Below are 19,646 nucleotides of genomic sequence, written 5' to 3'. Positions count from 1 at the left end.
CAGATATGCTCAGAATTAGTCCAAAATGATGAAAAATCACTGAACCCACAGACATTGCCAACATACTGGCAGACAGGTTCAGTGCAAATTTCTCCCCCCCCCCCCAAAAGGAGAAATATCTATCCCACCAGAGTCTAGCCTCCCAAACATCTCAGCTGCCCAGGTGAGAGCTGCTCTCTCTAAAGCAAAAAAACAGCATCAATGGGACCGGACGGTGTCCCTGGCTGTGTGCTACACGAACTCAATGAGGAACTAAACCCACACATAAGGCTGCTGTTTAATCTTAGCCTTACTACAGGATACGTACCCAAAGAATGGCGACGGCAACTGTGGTCCCACTCCACAAAGGCGGTGCTTCTACGGACCCTGAAATTACCGCCCCATAAGCTTGACGAGCCTTGTCTGCAAAGCTATGGAGAGGATCATAATGGAACTCATAAATAAAGACATTGGGGACCTACAGACACTGGATCCTACCCAATTTGGCTTTGTCAAGGGCAGATCCTGCCTCTTGAACTTGGTCGACTTTTTCAAACAGTCACTAAGGCCATTGATGAGGGTAAGGCAGTTCACACAGCCTACCTTGACCTAGCAAAGCGTTCGACACAATACCCCACTCGGGCATCATAGAAAAGCTCACCAGCTTAGATGTAAACCCATATGTCACAAGATGGGTTGCAAACTGGCTCAAGGACAGAACACACAGGGTTAGAGTTGCTGGTGCCATGTCAGACTCTAAGCCGGTCACGAGCGGTGTCCCACAGGGCTCAGTCCTGGGCCCCCTCTTGTTCGGCATTTATTTTTCTGAAGTGCAGGCAAGCATGGGGGGATTGTGGCTGACAAAATTTGCAGATGACTGCAAACTGGGCACCATAATTGACACTCCATCAGACACAGACATCCTCCAGAAAGGTCTCATAGAAATGGATAACTGGTGCCAGAGCCATGGCCTTAAGCTAAATGCCAAAAAATGTATAGTCATACCCTTTGGGAAAAACAAGGTAACCCCTAATTACCACATAGGGGGTAATCCATTAAACACGGAAGAAGTTATCAGGGACCTGGGGACCCAAGTTGACAGTAACCTCTCTTTTGACACTCACATTGCCAAAGTGGTGAGGAAGACCTTCTACATTGCCCACCTGATCATGAAGGGATTCATATCCAGATCAGGAGAGGTCATTGTACCCCTGTACTCTTCACTTATCAGACCAATGATTGAGTACAACGCCCCATTCGGAATGTACCTTACCCGACACCTGCAGCAGTTGGAAAGACCCAAAAAGTTCCTCACCAAAAGGATAAAGGGGCTCAAACATATGTCATACGATGCCCGACTGAAGAAACTCCAGCTCTATTCAGTCGCATACCGTCTGCTCAGAGGTGATCTGTGCCTGACATACAAGGCCATGTCCAACCCGGAATTAATGGACATGCTCCACCTCAAAAAATCCAAATCCACCAGAGCCACGAGAGCAAGAGACTTAAACCTCAACACGGATATAAATAGGATGTGCTGGAGGGACAGATTCATCAACCAGAGACTCCCTATACTATGGAACAGAATCCCAGTCCATGTGAGGCAGAGCCCCTCACTGACTCTGTTCAAGAGAAATCTTGACGAGTGGATGGGAGATCGTAGGTTTACCCCGGGAATCATCTCTGTATCACTGCTGGACAGAGGCACAGCAAATTAATGGGTATAGTATTCTCATCCTAAGGGGTGGTGAAAGCCACACACACTCTGGCTAGGCTTATAAATGCCCTAGGGCAGATAGCCTAGTATGAACCTATGAACCTATAAGATTGCTTTTCATGCAAAGAATTGGAAACTCATTACCCAGGACAAATGGGTTTTAAATGTAGTGTCCCAGGGATACAGATTTCACTTCCACACGTTGCCAACGCCAAGCTGGTGGCAGACCTATCCCCAAATCAGTGGGCAGAGGCCCAAAAACAAGTACTTTCTCTCTTAAGCATGGGGGCTATTCAACTGGTACCAGTAGAGGAAATGGGACAAGGTTTCTATTCGAGACTTTTCCTGGTACCCAGAAAAGACAATTCATGGCGTCCTATCCTGGACCTGTCTACTCTAAACACCTTTTTGGAGATTCAGAAATTCAAGATGCTGACTCTTCAGCAATTACTTCCTATGTTAGGAAAGATGCCTGGTTGGCAACACTAGATTTAAAAGAAGCATACCTGCACATCCCAATCAGGGAATCTTGCAGAAGATACCTACACTTCAAAGCAGGCTACACGCATGATCAGTTCTCTGCACTGCCCTTTGGCTTATCTACTGCACCCAGGGTATTCACAAAGTGCCTAGCTCCAGTTATTGCATTTTGCAGGCAAAGAAATATTCAAATATACCTATATCTGGACGATTGTTTAATTCAGGCAGAAAGCCAGGACATACTTTTGAATCATCTGGCCTTTGTACAAAGGGTTCTAACTTGTCTGGGGTACACCATAAATTAAAATAAATCACACCTGTTATCCTGTCGACAAATTATATTCCTGGGAACAAGCTTGAATACATCTTCCCAGATGGCTTACCTCACACCAGAGAAACAAATTCATTTGACAACTTACTTCAAGCAAGTGGCCACAAAAACCCTGCTATCTGCAAGACAAATACTGCAAGCCTTGAGGTTCATGGCCTCCTGCATTCTTCTAATTCCATATACAAGACTGCATATGAGAAAACTACAGTGGTATCTAAAAAGCCTATGGTGTCAACATTCTCAGGATCTAGATGCAATGATGGCTATCTTACCTTGCCTATGCCTAGAGTTCCTTTGGTGGGCAGAGGCCTGTCACCAAAATAAGGGCCCCTGCCATCCAAACCCTAACAAAAGACGCATCAGATTATGCATGGGGGGCTCACATGGCAAGGAAGTGCATTCAGGGCAAATGGAACCCAAGTCAAATGCACCTGCATATCAGTTAAAAAGAAATGTTAGCTGTACGGAATGCTCTGACAGCCTTCAAGGACCACATTCTTCCAGGACAACTAATGGTAAAGACGGACAACACCACTGTTATGTGGTACATAAACAAGCAGGGGGGTACACATTCTTACCTCCTCTGCAGACTAGCCATGGCATTGTGGAACACAGCCTTGAGCTACCAAGTGCACCTACAAGCTCAATTCCTAGCAGGAAAATTAAATACTCTGACAGACAGACGAAGCAGAAACCTCATGGACCTACATGAGTGGAAACTGGAACCAAGGATTTTCAACATGTTGACAAGCAAATGGGGGAGCCCAGATATAGACCTGTTTGCCTCTCCCCAGAACTACCAATTGGACGAATTTTGCACAAGGACTCCCCACAAACAATCCAGGAAAGTGGATGCTCTGTCCTTCAGCTGGAAAAACTTATCAGTCTATACCTTCCCCCTTCTGCCTTTGCTCTCCAAAGTACTAATAAAAATCAAACAGGACAAACCAAGGATGATTTTGATTGCTCCAGACTGGCCGCGCCAACACTGGTAACCCCTCCTGCACAGTGTGTCACAGTAATCCCCATGGCACCTGCCTCAGACTCCTTCCCTGTTGTCTCAGCAGGAGAACCAGATTCTGCACCCTCAGCTTCTAACACTGAACCTTGCAGCCTGGCTAATTACATAATCTCTCCTTTACCATCCCTCAGTAAACCTGTGATGGATATCATTTTAGAGGCAAGGAGGCCTAGTACTAGAAAATCTTATGCTAAAAAATGGAAAGGATTCTGTGCCTGGAACCGATCTCAAGGGATGAGCACAGCAGCGCCCAATTTACCTCAGATTGTACAAGACTTAACTGAGATGCTTCACAAGGGCCTGTCTTTTTTCTCCATTAAAATCCACGCCTCAGCCATTTCAGCTCATTATAACACAGAACCTCCCCTCTTCTCTCATCCACTGCTCAAGCAGTTCCTCAGAGGGGCCAAAAATTTGAGACAACCCAGGAGAGCTCCAACCCCAGTCTGGGACCTTAACTTTGTTTAGGAGAAACTCACTCTACCTCCTTTCGAGCCAGCTGCTACTCAGACTTAAAATTTCTTTCTTGGAAAACAGCTTTCCTTTTAGCAATCACTTCAGTTAGAAAGGTATCTGAATTACAGGCCCTTATGGCAGTGGAGCCTTTCATCATCTTTCATTCGGACAGGGTGTCCCTCAGAACCAATCCATCCTTCATGCCCAAGGTGGTATCCATTGTGGCTCTTAATCAGTCCATTCATTTGCAAACCTTCTTTCCCAATCCACAGAACAAAGGGGAATGGATACTGCATTCCTTATATGTGCACAGACAACTTAGATTCTACTTGGACAGGACTAAACCTCAAAGGAAATCTGAACAACTGCTGGTGGCATTTGCTGCAGGGGCAGAGGGGAAGGCTATTTCAAAGCAAACCATTTCTAAATGGATAGGCCATTGCATTAATTTCTGCTATAAGCACCATGGAAAACCTATCCCCCAGGGGATCAGACTTCACTCCACCAGGGTTTCATCTACCTCTATAGCCTTTCTCAGAAGCTGCTACCTGGAGTTCTTTACATACTTTCACCAAGCATTATCATTTGCCAATTTTCTCTAAATCCAGAGCTGGCTTTCCCACTGCAGTCTTGCAGAGCCTTATAGCTGGTCCTAATGCTATCTAAATTCCTCCTCCCAACCTTAGCTTTGGGAATCTACCCAAATGTAATGACTGCAACAGTGAAACACGAAGAACATAGTACAGTTGTGTACACTTACCATAAATGTAGATGTTCAAGTATATTCACTGTTGCAGTCCTGGTTACCCTCCCTCAGCCCCCTAATTTCTTTTGGCTATACCTCTGCTTTCCTTTGTTTTGCTTAAAAGCCTTTTTGGTGTATTTGCTTTTTTGTTGGAGGTATATCATTGTACTTTTATATTTAATTGCTTCCCATTAGGGGGGGCACCTGACATCTGGGGCAAGAAAAACTGATGTAATGGCGTCGGTTGCATGTTTTATACACCTGACGACCTGACGTCATAGAAGAAGGGACAGCAACCGACGCAGGACCCAAGACTTTGTTAATCAGGCCGACTGAGGGCTACCTGCAAGCAGATAACCCAGATGTAGTGACTGCAACAGTGAATACACTCGAACATCTACATTTATGGTAAGTGTACACAACTGTACTATGCATCTCTGGTGGTGGTTAATGCATTAATAATAAAGTTATTTATTGGAAAATTTGCTATGTTTCCACAAGACTGATAATATTGTTTATGAAACAGGGTTAAAGAACAATAATTGGAAACCAGTTCTGTCAGGGTACAAATGTTTTTACTGTAACAGATATTCTAACAAAAAATCAGGTGGAGGTGTTATGATAGGGATTAAGGATAGTTATGAGACCTGTGATTGCTCGGTGATAACACCAATAATATAGATCATGTAACTGTGACGATAAAGGCAACCCTGGAACATAAAACAATTGTTGGAGTGTATAGACCTCCAAAGTCAAGTGCTGATGACACTTCTTGCATGAAACACAGGAAGGAAGAATAATATTAGCTGGGGACTTAAATTTACCAGAAATAGATTGAAATAATAATGATTCAACAACATTAGTAAGAAAATTATTCACAATATATGTTTAGGAGCAACCATTGCTTCAGTTTGTTAAAAAACTACCAGGGAACTGAACATACTAGACATTGTTTGTGTTCCTAAAGAAATTATTGTTACCTCAAGTCAAGTTTTACCGCCGTTGATGTGCAGTGATCATGAGATTATAAAGGTTAATTTGTTGCTAGTTAATTCTGCCAAACTGAAATCTAAACCAATGCACAGAAGATTAATTACAGATTATATGCAAGCAAAGCACGCACTATGTAAAACTAATTGGAGTGATATGATATGTTCAGTGAAAAAACTGCAGATGGAATGTGGAAACATTTGAAAGAGAAATTGAGTGCAAAAAAAATGAAAAAAAAATGTTTAGCGTCAGGATATAGGCATACAATGTCAGGGGGATATATTTCCATAAGAACAAGATACCTGATTAAGATGAGAGACAAAAAAATGTAAGAAATTGAAGAAAGGTCGAAGTGCAACTTGGAAAACTGAAGTAAACAAGCTGGACAAACAAGATCAAGAAAATTTTGAAGAAAATTTATATAAAGATACTGAGCATAATAGGAAACCTTTTTATAGGTACATTTGATGTAGAAGGGGTAGAGACATACAAACTGATAAACTGTGTAGATTCTAAAATTTATTCTCAGACACAACAGATTATAGATATATTTATAAAAGCAGTGTTGGTAGGCTGCATGGCCCACCCAAAAGGCCTAGTAGGCCTAACTCTGAAGGAGAGGCAGGAGAGCATCACCTGGGGAGTAGAGGTTTGATAGGAACCTGGAATCTTTGGAGAATTAATAACCCTACTAAAGGAGACAGAGTGCTAGTTAAATTGATGAGAAAAGAAGCAGATGTCGTATTCAATCAGGAATTAAAAGTTAAGCATAGTGAGTTAAGAAAACATGAGAAGTAGTATTTTGAATTGTTGGCAACTAACTATGTTAAGGAGGGAATGAGGGTTAGGTATTTTCATATGAGGGAAGAAAAATTGAAAGGAGATGACACTGTAAGTGGATGAAGAAGGCAGGTGTATAGTTGGGAGGTGGTGGAAAGAATGACAGGGAATAGTGTTAATTCCGCCTATGAGCCAAATGCAGATAGGACAGAATTTTTAAGTAGTAGTTAATAAGGTATGGGAGGAAAGGGATAAAGTTATTTTACTGGTAATTTTAGTGTTGCGTTCAGTCTTGTTGAGGATAAGTGCTTTGCGATAGTAGAGTTCCACAATATGAGTCCGAATTGAGGATGAACATGGATATGCTTCATGTTTTGGATGTATGATAAGAGTTTAGGCCATGGGAGAAGTGGGATACTTTTTAAACATGCAAGTGAAAACAGGTCAGTCACTTAAACAAGTTGTCAGTAGATAGGGAGACTTTAGAATAGATTGTAAGAGCTTGCGTTATTGAAACGAATATATTGAACCACACTGTGTTTACAATGAAAGGGATGTGAGGTAAAACTAAGCAGAAAGGTTGGAAATGAAATCCTGGCCATTGGTGTACAGGAGGGACTATTAGATGGATGCAAGGAATGTTGAGTGAGTTACTTTGGGAGAATAGTGTAGAAGGAGAAAGTGTGGGTAGGAGTGAGTGGGATGGGATCAAAACATCTTGATGAGGGAGATTTATGGCTAAAGGAAGTCAGGTTAAATGAGAGAAAGAGATGGAAATAAAGGGCATTGAGTAGGGAGAGTGCAGGAGTAACAAGGTGGAGGGACATGCAGAGGTTGGTCAGACATTGTGAAGAGGAAATGTAGAGATTAAACAGAGAGTTTAGTGATAAAACAAGAATATTGATGCAGATTTGGCAAGAAGAGCAGCAGGTTTGGGAAGATAAGGGGAAAGTGGAGCCTAAAATTTCTGGTTTGGAAAAGTAATGAGCCAAGGAAGAAAGCCTGGATGGATAGAGTAAAGGATGGTAGAGGGAAAGAGCTCAATTCAAACAGTGAGATTAGGAAACTGCTTAAATGATATTATGAGGATTTATATAGGAGAATATGTAGAGAGAAATATGGTTTGAGCTATGGCAGAAAACAGTTTTAGAAGAGGAAGACAGAGAGGAGATGACTAGGGTTGTTGTTTGTCTTTCGGCTTTTTCCCAGTAAGGGGTCGCCACAGTGGAACTCCAGTCCACTAATGATTGGCAGTAGATTTTTACAAAATGCCGAGGTGCCAGTTCGACGCCCAACCTTCAATGAAGGCACGCCCATTTACGCATGCATGTCTTTCGAATTTTACCCAACCGCTGGGAGGACATGCAGACTCCGCACAGAAGGCACTCACAAGCCAAGCCGAGAATCGAACAGGAGAACCTCTTGCTGTGAGGTAACAATGCTACCGCCATACCACCACTGCATTATAACGAGAAAACATAACTGATTGAGGTAATGAGACATTTCACTAGCTTTCTAACAAATTAAGGGATTATCGATCATCAAAGGAAACCATTGAAGATGACAAAATGTTTACTTTTACAAGAGAGGTAGGAGGCATGTGGTAGGTAATGTGATAGGGATGTTAGATGGATTTTTCTCAGAGTTCATGTATGAGACTACAATAATGGTTTTATGTAAGCAGACCTAAAAAACTGCCAACTGGTTTCATTGTCCATTGTAGATGCAAAGATTTTGCGATGTTTTTATGGCAAGACTGCAAAAGGTTTTGTCATTTTAGAAGTAGAGTTGCAAGCAGGGTTTACAAAGGGGTAGTCATCAACAGACCAGAGTGGAGAAATGTAAAGGGGGCAGGAATAGTTTTTTAAGGATATCAAAAACTCATTTGATTGTGTATCATGACAGTATATATTGTAGGTGTTAGAGAGAGTGGTAATAGGGGGGTAAGAAATACATAGTTATTATATAGAAGGTCTTGAATAAAACTTTTTTATCAATGAGGGTCTGACAAGAAAAGTGCATTTGGGGAGGAGAACAAGACAGGGTTGCCCCTTTTCGCCAGATATTTTCCTTTTGGTTAGGGAATGTTCTGTGCACAGAATAAGGATTGAGTTAAGATGGCATGAAGGGGAGGGAGGACAGACTGGGCTTAATTATTTGTAGATGACTATGTTAGGATTATAGATGATGTATGAGGTAAGTTACCTAGAGTATTGGATTTGTTTGGGAAGTTCAGAAGAGAGTTTGGATTGAATTTTCTCTTAGAAAAGTCTGTAGTGTTAAAAAAGGAAAGACATATGATGGATTATCATGGACTGATGAAGGAATGAAGTATTTAAGGCTGGTGGTTTACAAGATGGTTCAAGATGTAAGGATTTTTAATTGGGAGCAATTGAAAGATAAAATAAGGATAATATTAGTTGGTAGGTAGGGAAAACACTCTGAAAGTAAGGCAAAATCTGGTGAGAAGCATGATGATTCTACATGTATTATATCAGGGAGATGGTTCTAAGCTGTGCATAGAGTAGAGCTAAAGAGAAACTCAAAAGGTAAGTGGCATGTATGTCAGGATTCACCTGTATTGTTTCTTTTCATTCAAATCTCAAAGAAAATTTCTTGACAGGGACGTCTGAAAAGCATAAAAACTTGGTTAGGACTGGAGACCAAATCATACTCCTGTATGTTAAAAAGAGAGCATCTCATCTTTTAAATGAAACCTAAATCGATGCATTTCCAGAAATGTTAAGCAAAACACGTTATGAAATCACATTATGTTTTCTGAAGTATAGAGTTTAGTTCTACTTACTACAAAGCTTAGTAATTAAATGAGATATAATGGCTTCTGTTTAAATCAAGTGAAAATCCCTCATGCGTTTTCTTTCTTAAAGGAGTTTAAACAGGATTTGTACAAGAATTTTTATGTCAATTGTATGTGCTTCAGTATTGCTTATTATTGCAGTTGTAGTAACTGTGTTTTTTCCTTATTTGGCTTGTTAAATAATGTATACAAGTGGAAAACATTTTGTCATCTTCAATGGTTTCCTTTGATGATCGATAATCCCTTAATTTGTTAGAAAGCTAGTGAAATAGAATGCGTAGCTTAATGCACGTGGGTTACCAATGTGCAGTTTAAAAGTGATTTAAAAATTTTCTTACATTTTACTACTTTAATCTTGGGCATTCCTTGTCATTGGAATTACATTAAGTGCCTGATTTCGAGGGTGACATAAAAGCATATGTGTAGTTGAGTGATTTGTGGAGAGGTGGCTGTGGAAATCTAACTATTCATTGTCTGCTTATTGCATTATTCACGTAGCTCTTCTGATAAACCTTAAATTAATTTTGTTAAACTGCATGCACGTCTTGGGAGACTTATCGCATTGTTTGATATCTCACTTATTTAAATGAAATGTTTGGTAAGAAAAACAGTTTCCAGGGGAATAAAAGCAACTTCAGCATAACAGAAATCATCTCCCCCTTCCCACTGCTTGAGGTGATACTGTAATGTCATTATTCCCCCTCACTATTGCAGTTATTTTATGTGATTTGTCCTTTTTTTTAGGTTGGCTTTAAACCAGCTGGGGGTATTCGCAGTGCTAAGGATGCTGTTGCTTGGCTGTCTCTTATGAAAGAAGAACTGGGAGATGATTGGCTAAGACCAGAGCTCTTTCGTCTGGGAGCTAGCACTTTGCTAGGTGATATTGAGAGACAGGTTAGTAAATGTAAATTATTACTAGAATTCTGATACATCACTGTGGTTATTAAGTTAAGTCGGTTTAAATGTACATTACTTCATCACTGCTGAATAACATTGTATTAATTAAAATTTTGTTGAACATATTCTTCCAGTCACCCAAAAGATGTAATTAGCAGGCTCCCTGGCTTGTTTACCCTTTATACATGTTTTGTACAGTGAAAAGTTGGAAGTCTTCCTTTTGTTTATTTCATGTGTTTGTATCTCTGTTCTTCAGAAATCTCTTGAGTTTACTTAGAACCCTTTCTTGAGAACATGTCCTTGACACAGTTTTTTCAGTCTCTAATTTTATGTGCCTGTGGGTTTGATTGTCTCCCATTAACACATACCACGGTGTCACTTGGCAGGTCTCAGAGGGAGCACCTATTCCCATGCTACACAGTTCTTGTCACTTGCACATTTTGTAGAGTGAGCCTAACGTATCATAAAAAAGATGTGGTATGAGGAAGTCCAGCCTTGTAAACAGCTGGAATGATGCTATTAGACATTGGACTGCTTGGCACCTGAAACTTTCTTAGGCTTATTAACCCAGTCTGTTTTACTCTTAATGCTCTGGAAATACACCCTCCTATCGATGTTCAAGCTAGTTGCATCCAAGAAATGGCCCTATGCAACTTTTCAAAAAATAGATCCATTTTGGTAATTCTTTTCATCAAAGCCTACTCATTTAATCTTAATTGTTCTAATTTTAGCTTTTGTCTTTTTTTCTGTGTGTCAATTTCCACTATGCCTGCTGAGGATCACAACTTTTCCTCACTTAAAAGCCCCCCTATGAGTCCAACCCATTAGTTCCTGTGTTCTGTAAATTATTGAATGGGGGCAGGACTTCAGAGGGGACAGCCATGCCAGATGTTTGTGATCATGCAAGTATCCCAACAATGAGGACTTTTTATATGGCCTAACCCTACCCCTAGTGGCTGATGCAGACACCGGCATCACCACAGGGGCATCCTGTGCCATTCCCCTTTGTATGCATGCTTCCACATACAGGCCTGCTGGCACTGGGTAGACTGGCTGGAATTTCCAAGTCCACAGTTATTATGGATAGTAGGGCATTTAGGAAATTTGCAAGTGGTCATAAGGTGCCACCTCAGAACAAGCACTCTTTGTGCTTATATTATTAAGGAGATGAGTATTTTTATACACTTGATGAAATTTGTTAGGGTACCTTGAGAGAAAGAGGAAATACATTCAAGTGGTTTAAAATGGAGAAAGGCTTGTACTGACCGTGATGCAGTTTTTACCAGAAAAGACTCTTTGGTGTTAACTTCCAGGACTGAGCCAAGCCAGAGATTGTTGAGGGAGAGTCTTCAAAAAAGATAGGTACATAAGTCTGATAAATGTAGACAAACCTCTGCAAGTCCTCAGCCAAAAGAAAAAAAGCTAAACTGGTTGATGGCTCTTATCAGTCTAAACAGGGAGTTTCATTGTCTTTTAGAAATACTTTTCTTTGTTGTTTTCAAAAGTCTCTTATTAAATAGTTCAGGACTGCAAGTTTGATTTCTCTTACTAGCTGAGAGTTCTCTCAAGTTATGTGTTAAAAGTTGTCATCAGAAAATCCAAATTATCGCAGATTATCGACATTTTTCCACCTGAAATTAATTATTACAAGTTTGTGGAGGCCTTTATTGAAGTCCAGCAAAGGTGTCTGCTGTCTCTGTCCCTTCTGGTTTTCAGAGCAAACCTCAGTGCCTTTTCAGTTCTGCCATGTTCTTCAGCACCTTTCCAGTTTTCCCCACTGGCGCACAGAATCTTGGTGCCAGTCCCTAAGAAACTGAAGTCAGTCTCTTATGTACAAACATTTATTTCAGCAGAGCTTTTAATGTAGACTCTGATTTCAGTTCCTGGACCAAACTTTAAGGTTAACAACTGTCATATTATTGGCTTTGCCATCTGTGCCAGTAGTGTTGATGTCAGTATTAGCAATGTCAATGGGGCATTCAGCCTCACTGTCAAAGAATGGACTCTTAGGGTCAAACTTGATTTTTTTTTTCTTATTTTAAATTTGTTTACTGATGAAGTCCACTGATCACAGTTACAGGCACAGCCCAGGTGACTATTTCACAGTATGAGAGAAGAACGTACACACATAGCTTTACAAATGAAAGAATGAAAAACAAGTACACAGCTGGTGGATATAATATTGCTATAGTAGTTAAGCTGGTTTATATGTCCTAACAATTCATTGACCAGTTGTGTCAATCCTAGTTTCAAGGGGATCAGCCTTCAGACTTTGGTTTCAGGCCTCGAGTTAGTGGGATTATTAGCCCCAATATCAGAGGTTGCCCTTCTGAGTTGAGCTTGATGCTGAGCCTTTCTTTGTGGTTTCTGCCCTCTGGGGACTTGGGTCTTCATGCTCAAGCACTGCACTGATGTCATTGTCAAAACCATTAATGCTGGTATTTCTACATTTGTTGCCATTGCTGCCTGTACCCCTTATGTTGACCTGAACTCAACAGGCAGGAACCATTCATTCCTGCCCGGGGATTCCTATCAATCCTCAATTCCCCGTCAAGGTTTGGGAGTGTAACAGCTTGCTGGTCCTAGGCATGTCTTAACTTCTCCCTCTGGGAGTGTTCCCTCCCCATGGTGGCTCCTTTCAGCCTGTGGTCACTGCCTCCTGTGGTAAAATGTGCCTTGTCCTACCTACTTCCCCTCAGCTGCTTAGTGCGAATGAACTAATGGCAGTGCAGTCTCAGCCAGATTGGAGCTCCAGTAGTTGTCACCCATGTAACAAACCAGGGGTGACCTGGTAGCAGAATTTTACTCCCATTCTTCCCAGCCAGCTCATATGGACACCCAAGCTGCTGATCAAACTTGGGTCATCTGTGACGTAGTCAGGCTCTCTTTTTCTGTTCCATGGAGCTAGCTTCTGACCCATCAGCTGTGAGGTCTGATAGGAAATGCAAGCAAGTGGAAGCACATAAACACTCTTTTAAAGTCTCCCACCCAAATATTGAAGATGAACAGGGTGCAGATTCTCTTTACCCTCTCCATGACTACAGACGTAGGTCAGTTTTAGAAATGGTAATGCAGAGAGGCAGATGGCTCACAGATCATGTAACCTCTTCACAAAAGATTTTACAGAAGGCCTTCTAAACCACCCAAACATTTTAATGTGTATCCTACCCCATTAATAAAATGTTTAAGCTGGTAGTAAAGACTGCATGGGAATGCCCTGATACTGTGGCACCTGGGCACTTGTCTGAGGAGATCAGACAAGATATTCTGTTCTCCCAGAGACTTGAAATTTTTGGAGGGAGACTGACAAATCTGATTTTGTTGTGTCTGTAGGTACCCTTAAGAAGGATTCAGTCTCACAGTGTTCTACATTCCATCTCCAGGATGAGGAGTCATGGGTCATGTACAAATGTATGATATGTGTTTACATGTCCTCCACTTTTTCTTTGCAGGCCGTAAATTATCATATATGGCTAGACTTCAGCAGGAGGTAGAAGACAAGATGCTCATTGGATAATTTACAAGATAAACAACTAAAGCAAAGATTGCAGTCACAGTTAGCAGCTGTATTGTCCATCATTAGCTTCACAGTGAGATTAGCTTACAGCAAGGATGAGGCTTCAGGCTTAGACTGCATCGTCATACTTAGCTCTGGCTGATATGTTTCTCAGTGAAGGTATGATCATTACAAAGTCCCTCTTTGATTGTTCACCCTTGTTGGACCAAATATCAAGACACACCTAAAGAATGTTGAAGGGAAAGAAAAGAGAATTTTAGTCGTTGGTGTAAAATCTCAAACTCTGCTGTCCACCTTTTAAAAATGCAGCAGAGGTCTGGAAGGAACCAAAGATTGCATAATAACATTTATAATGGTCGCCAACCAAGAGGGAGAAACAATCAGCAACCACAGTGTAATCATAATCCTCATTCTTTGGCACATCACCAGGACTCCTGCAGACCTTGCCCAGCTGTCCCATTGTGAAGGCAGATGGTATTCATTTGTCCTTGCAGTTGCTGCCATGGATGACCATGATGCAGGACGGGTGATTAAGGACGGCAATATACAGAGGTTAACAATATCCCTTTACACATCCCTCCCCATCCCCACTCTGGCCTCTTATCAGATATGTCATCCCATCAAAACAGTGCATCAAGAAAGAGGTCTTAAACCTTTTTCCAAATGAGCTGTCTACTAAAGAGAAATCCCAGCTGACCAGAAGGATTTAGGATTTTATTTTAGGTTCTTTTTGATGCCAAAGAACATAAAGGATGTCTGACCTGGATTAGATGTGAACATTCTAAATAAATTTTTCTCAAAAAAAATATCTCAGATGGTCATGTTGCTTGTACCCAAATCTGTCAAGAGGAGACTATATGAACCCTCTAGAACTCAGGTCACCTACGTCCCCATTAAAATTGCTAAAGAGTCTAGAAGGTCTGTATGAGTCTGGGTTGACACCAGTCATTACCATTTCAGGATTTTGCCATTCAGTATCACCTCAGCAGTCCATAACTGCAGGAAAACAGAGACTAGAAACTGATATTGCCAACATCCTGGCAGATAGGTTCAGTGCTAACTTTACCCCCCTCACCCCCTAAAGGGCCCATATCTATACAGGAAGAATGCAGAGTCCCTGTAATCACATCTATGCAGGTAAAAGCTGCAGTCTCTAAAACCAAAAACACAGCATCCATGGGACCAGACAACATCCCAGGCTGTGTTTTACATGAACGTCAGAACGAACTGGCTCCCCACCTAAGCACCATGTTCAATCATAGTCTCACATCAGGCTTTGTGCCCACTGAATGGCGCACAGCAACAGTTATCCCACTCCACAAAGGGGGAGCCGTCACTGATCCTGGCAACTATCGCCCTATTAGCCTGATGAGCCTGGTCTGCACGGCCATGGAACGTGTTATCATGGAACTCATAAACAAAGACATTGGTAACCTCCAAACTCTGGACCCTACCCAGTTTGGATTTGTGAAAGGCAGGTCATGTCTTCTGAACCTGATCGACTTTTTTGAGGCGGTCACCAAAGCCATAGACGAGGGTAAGGTGGTTTACACAGCCTATCTTGACCTCGCCAAGGCTTTCGACACCATCCCCCCATTCTGGAATTATAGCTTAACTCACTAAACTAGGTATATATCCCTACGTCACAAGATGGGTTGCCAACTGGCTCACTGACAGAACCCACACTGTAAAAGTTGCAGACTCCAAATCTGACTTCAAGCCAGTGACAGGTGGAGTACCACCGGGTTCAGTCCTGGGACCTCTCCTGTTTGGTATCTACTTCTCTGAAGTACAGGCTAACACAGAAGGCCTTTGGCTAACGAAGTTTGCAGATGACTGCAAACTAGAAGCCATATTCGAGTCTCCAAATCATGTGGACATCCTACAGAAGGGCCTCACTGAGACAGATGCCTGGTGTCAGAGGCATGACCTCAAGCTCAATGCCAAAAAGTGCATTGTCATACCCTTTGATGAAAACTCTGTACCCATGAACTACCACATAAACGGCAGTATACTTAACGCCGAATGTGTGATAAGAGACCTTGCGACCCAGGTGGACAGTAGTCTCGCCTTTGATAATCACATCGCCACAGCAGTCAGGAAATCCTTCTATGTGACACACCTCATCACAAAAGGGTTCTCATCCAGGAAAAAAGAGGTCACTGTTCCCCTCTACTCAGCACTCATTAGACTCATTATAGAGTGCAGCGCCCCTTTTGGAATGTACCTCACAAGACATCTGCAGCAGCTGGAAAGGCCACAGAAGTACCTCACAAAGGAGATTACTGGCTTCAAACAGATGCCGTACATTGACCATCTCAAAAAACTCCAGCTTTACTGTGTAGCATATCACCTACTCCGAGGAGATCTCTGCTTAACATATAAAGCTATGTTAAACCCAGAGCTGTTGGACATGCTACACCTAAAGAAATCCCAATCCCTCTGAGCTACACGCTCTAGGGACCTAAACCTTGTCACCACAATAAACAGGACATGCTGGAGGGATAGATTCCTGTTACAGAGACTTTCTATACTCTGGAACAAGCTACCCATCTATGTCAAGCAAAGTTCCTCATTAGCACTCTTCAAGAAAAATCTTGATGAGTGAATGGGAAATAGGAAATACACCCCGGGGATCACTTCTGCTGCTCTGCTCGACAGGGGCACAGGAAATTAACTTTCTTGGGTGGCGTAAGCCAGGGAATCTCATTGGCTAGGCTTACTTAGGCCATTGGGCCGATAGCCTAGTCCCTACCTATGAACCCATGAATAATGTTTTAGTTGGTAGTTAATATCTAGTCAAAGTCATATCCAGTCTCTGCCACTTTATTAATTCTTGTGCGGGTGTTATTTATTTGGGAGAAAGTATAGGGTTAGTGAGGTTTGGTGACAGTATGATATGTGAACCAATCAAAGTTTATGTAACCTAGAATTATAATTTCTTAAGAGATTTTTTTATTAACCCAACTCAGTATGTCTTCAGTTACAGCACTGTTATTACCTGTTGGACTATAAAGTGCTGCAATACAAACTGATATATGTTTGTTAATTTTTAGTAGTGCTACTACTAGTTCTGCATTATGGAAGGGAGGAATTGTTTTAGGGTAAAGGATTATGGCTAATGAGTTTTTGGCAGAATAGTTACACAGCTCTCTCTTTTTTGCCTATCTAGTTTAAGAATATTGTAGCCAAGGGGGGGCAGACTATATGTTCAGCAGATGTTTATGTTTACCTATTTTTCTGTTACAATAAATATATCTGGGGACTATTATTTTATGGAAGGATGGAGTTTGTTGTTGATGCTGAGTATGTTTGCATTGAAGAAGTAAATACTAGAGTCACAGTTTGGGAAAAGGGGGTTGTGCTAGGATTACTGAGAAAATGTGTGAGAGAATAGTTAACATGTAGGGCATGAGTTGGGATGTGTATCTCTTCAAAGGGTTAAAATGTTAGTAGGCAAGATGATATTGTGTGGCCACTACAGTTTGTATTTTTCTTTATTGTGGTCTGTGGAGAAAGAAGATGGTATAGAGAGGGGGTTGTGCCAGGTGATAGCGATTTAAGTTAGAAGGTATCTATAGGAAAATAGAGTACGAGAGGTAATATTAATTAGATAGCAGGATGTGTTAAAATGTTTTGATGTACTTTGAGTTTGAACTGAAAAGGTGTTTTTGGGAGACTTGATTTGATGGGTCCTGATGCGTTTTGAATGAGTTAATGCAGAGATAGTAGGGTTAAAGTGAAAAGGAGAATAATGTTTGGTATTGTCATGGTAGTTAAGATTATGAAACTTATTGAAGCTTAAATGATGAGTGTCGAAGGAGTGTGGGGTGGGGTGTTAAATTGATGTATAGGAGGATGGTAACTGCTATAAGGCAATAGGGGTGTAGCAGTAGTAAGTATAAGTTTGGACTAAGTAACGGTGGGTCGGAATTGGGGTTAGAGTAGTGTAGGGGAGCAGAGCGAGCTCAAGCAGAGCAAGGGTGAACAGAGCGGGTAACACCAGAGCAGTAGGTAATGTGATTTGCAAAACCTGTCTGTTGGAATACAAGAACAATACAAGTAAGCTAAACAGCCAAACTAATTAAAAAAAGAAAGTTTTAAGTTTTGAAACAGTGTTTGTAATAAACATTGTGCTAATAATATAAGGAGGTACTGCAGAAATGTGTATGTATGTGTATATATATATATATATATATATATATATATATATATATATATATATATATATATATATATATATATTGAGCCGAACTTCATATGTTCAAGACCATATGATCAGGGCTGGTGTTAACATTTTGGGGGCCCCCTAGGCACTTTCAGTATAAGTACCATCCTGTCAATGCCATCTCTCCTAAGCAACCTTTTAGCTCGTGCTGCAAACTTTTAGGAGGAGTATGCACAGACAGACCTGTAGTTACAAGCTCTTACATTACAACAGGCCTATGTACCACACGATGTTGACCTGTCTAACAAAGGGACACTTACAGCTAAGCTCCATCCTCAACCCAGGTAAAGTAAGTACACCCACTCCTAACTTAACTCACTCCTCCGAAAATATTGCTACCTCTTTCAACAATCACTTCACACAAACCGTACTATCACTAGCTAGACAACACAACCCCCCCCCATAAACCCACACCATCAACTAGAACTAACAATCTCCCAACTAGCTTCTCTTTCTCTCCTGTTCCTACCTCCAAAATAAAACAACTACTAACTAAACTTAAAACCACCAGATTAGCAGCAGACAACCTCCCAGGTGAATACATTCAACTTGCAGCTGACACTCTAGCCTACCCCGTATCACTCTTGATTAACAGATCTCTGTCAGAAAGTAATGTTCCTACACTATGGAAAGTCTCACACATAATTCCCCTACACAAAGGAGGCCCCTCCACAGATCTAACCAGTTACCGCCCCATAGCTATTCTCTCGTCACTCTCCAAAATACTAGAGAGATGCATTCATTCTCAAGTCTCAGATCACCTCCTTGCTAACAACCTCCTCTCCAACACACAACATGGTTTCCGACCTAACCATAGCACCACCACCGCCTTACTCTCTTTCTCTAACACTATCCTACAAAATAAAAATGCAGGTTATCTCTCCTCAGCTACCTTCCCAGACCTCTCTAAAGCTTTCGACATGGTCCCACACAAACAACTCCTCTCTCTTCTCAATAACCTATCCTTCTCTCAACCAGTCATCAACTGGTTTCAGAGTTACCTATCTGACCGACAACAAGCAGTTGTTTGGCAGGACAACCTATCCCCCCAACTACCAGTCTCCATAGGAGTTCCCCAAGGGTCCATCCTGGGACCGCTACTCTTCTCTATTTTCACCAATAATCTAGCCTCAGCCACAACACATGGCACACTCGTACAATGCGCAGATGACTCAACCATCGTCTGCACAGCCCACTCCCTCCCAGAACTGCAAAAAGTCACACAGGAAGCATTTTCTTCTATTGAAACTTGGTTATCCAATGCCCAACTAATACTCAACCCAAACAAAACAAAATTATTAATCTTCCAACCCACCAAACTTACCCTAGACAGCTCTTACTTTAGCATCACAGCAAAAGACAACACCACCATCCATCCTACAGAACACACCAAATTATTAGGAGTAGAAATAGACAATAAACTGAACTTTTGACATTCACATTTACATGACCATTAAAAAAGTGCACAAAAAACTAGGAGCATTGTATAGAAATCAGAAACTATTTACCAAAGCAGCTAAAATTACAGTAGCAAATTCTCATCTTAGCTCTACCCTACTCTATGCCTCTCCAGTATTTACTAACCTTAGACAATGTGATCTAAATAAGCTCGAAACTTGCTACAACAAAATCGCCAAATTCGCCACAGGGGCTTCCTACCATACTCACCACTGTCTCTCACTAGCAG

General features: G+C 41.4%; 1 protein-coding gene across 2 annotated transcripts in view; it reads left to right on the top strand.

Annotated features, from left to right (window-relative positions):
• The window catches only part of DERA (deoxyribose-phosphate aldolase), an 828,148-nt gene that overhangs the window by 771,728 nt on the left and 36,774 nt on the right, over positions 1–19,646 (top strand). For both annotated transcript variants that reach the window (XM_044088239.1, XM_044088240.1), the window contains exon 8: positions 10,062–10,211. In XM_044088239.1, coding sequence (XP_043944174.1) covers positions 10,062–10,211 — 150 coding nt within the window. The remainder of the gene's footprint in view (positions 1–10,061; positions 10,212–19,646) is intronic.

Source organism: Protopterus annectens, chromosome 11.part0 (genome assembly GCF_019279795.1).
Source record: "Protopterus annectens isolate FY-2018-M chromosome 11.part0, PAN1.0, whole genome shotgun sequence".
Lineage (NCBI taxonomy): Eukaryota > Metazoa > Chordata > Ceratodontiformes > Protopteridae > Protopterus > Protopterus annectens.
This window is presented reverse-complemented; position numbering and strand designations above follow the sequence as displayed.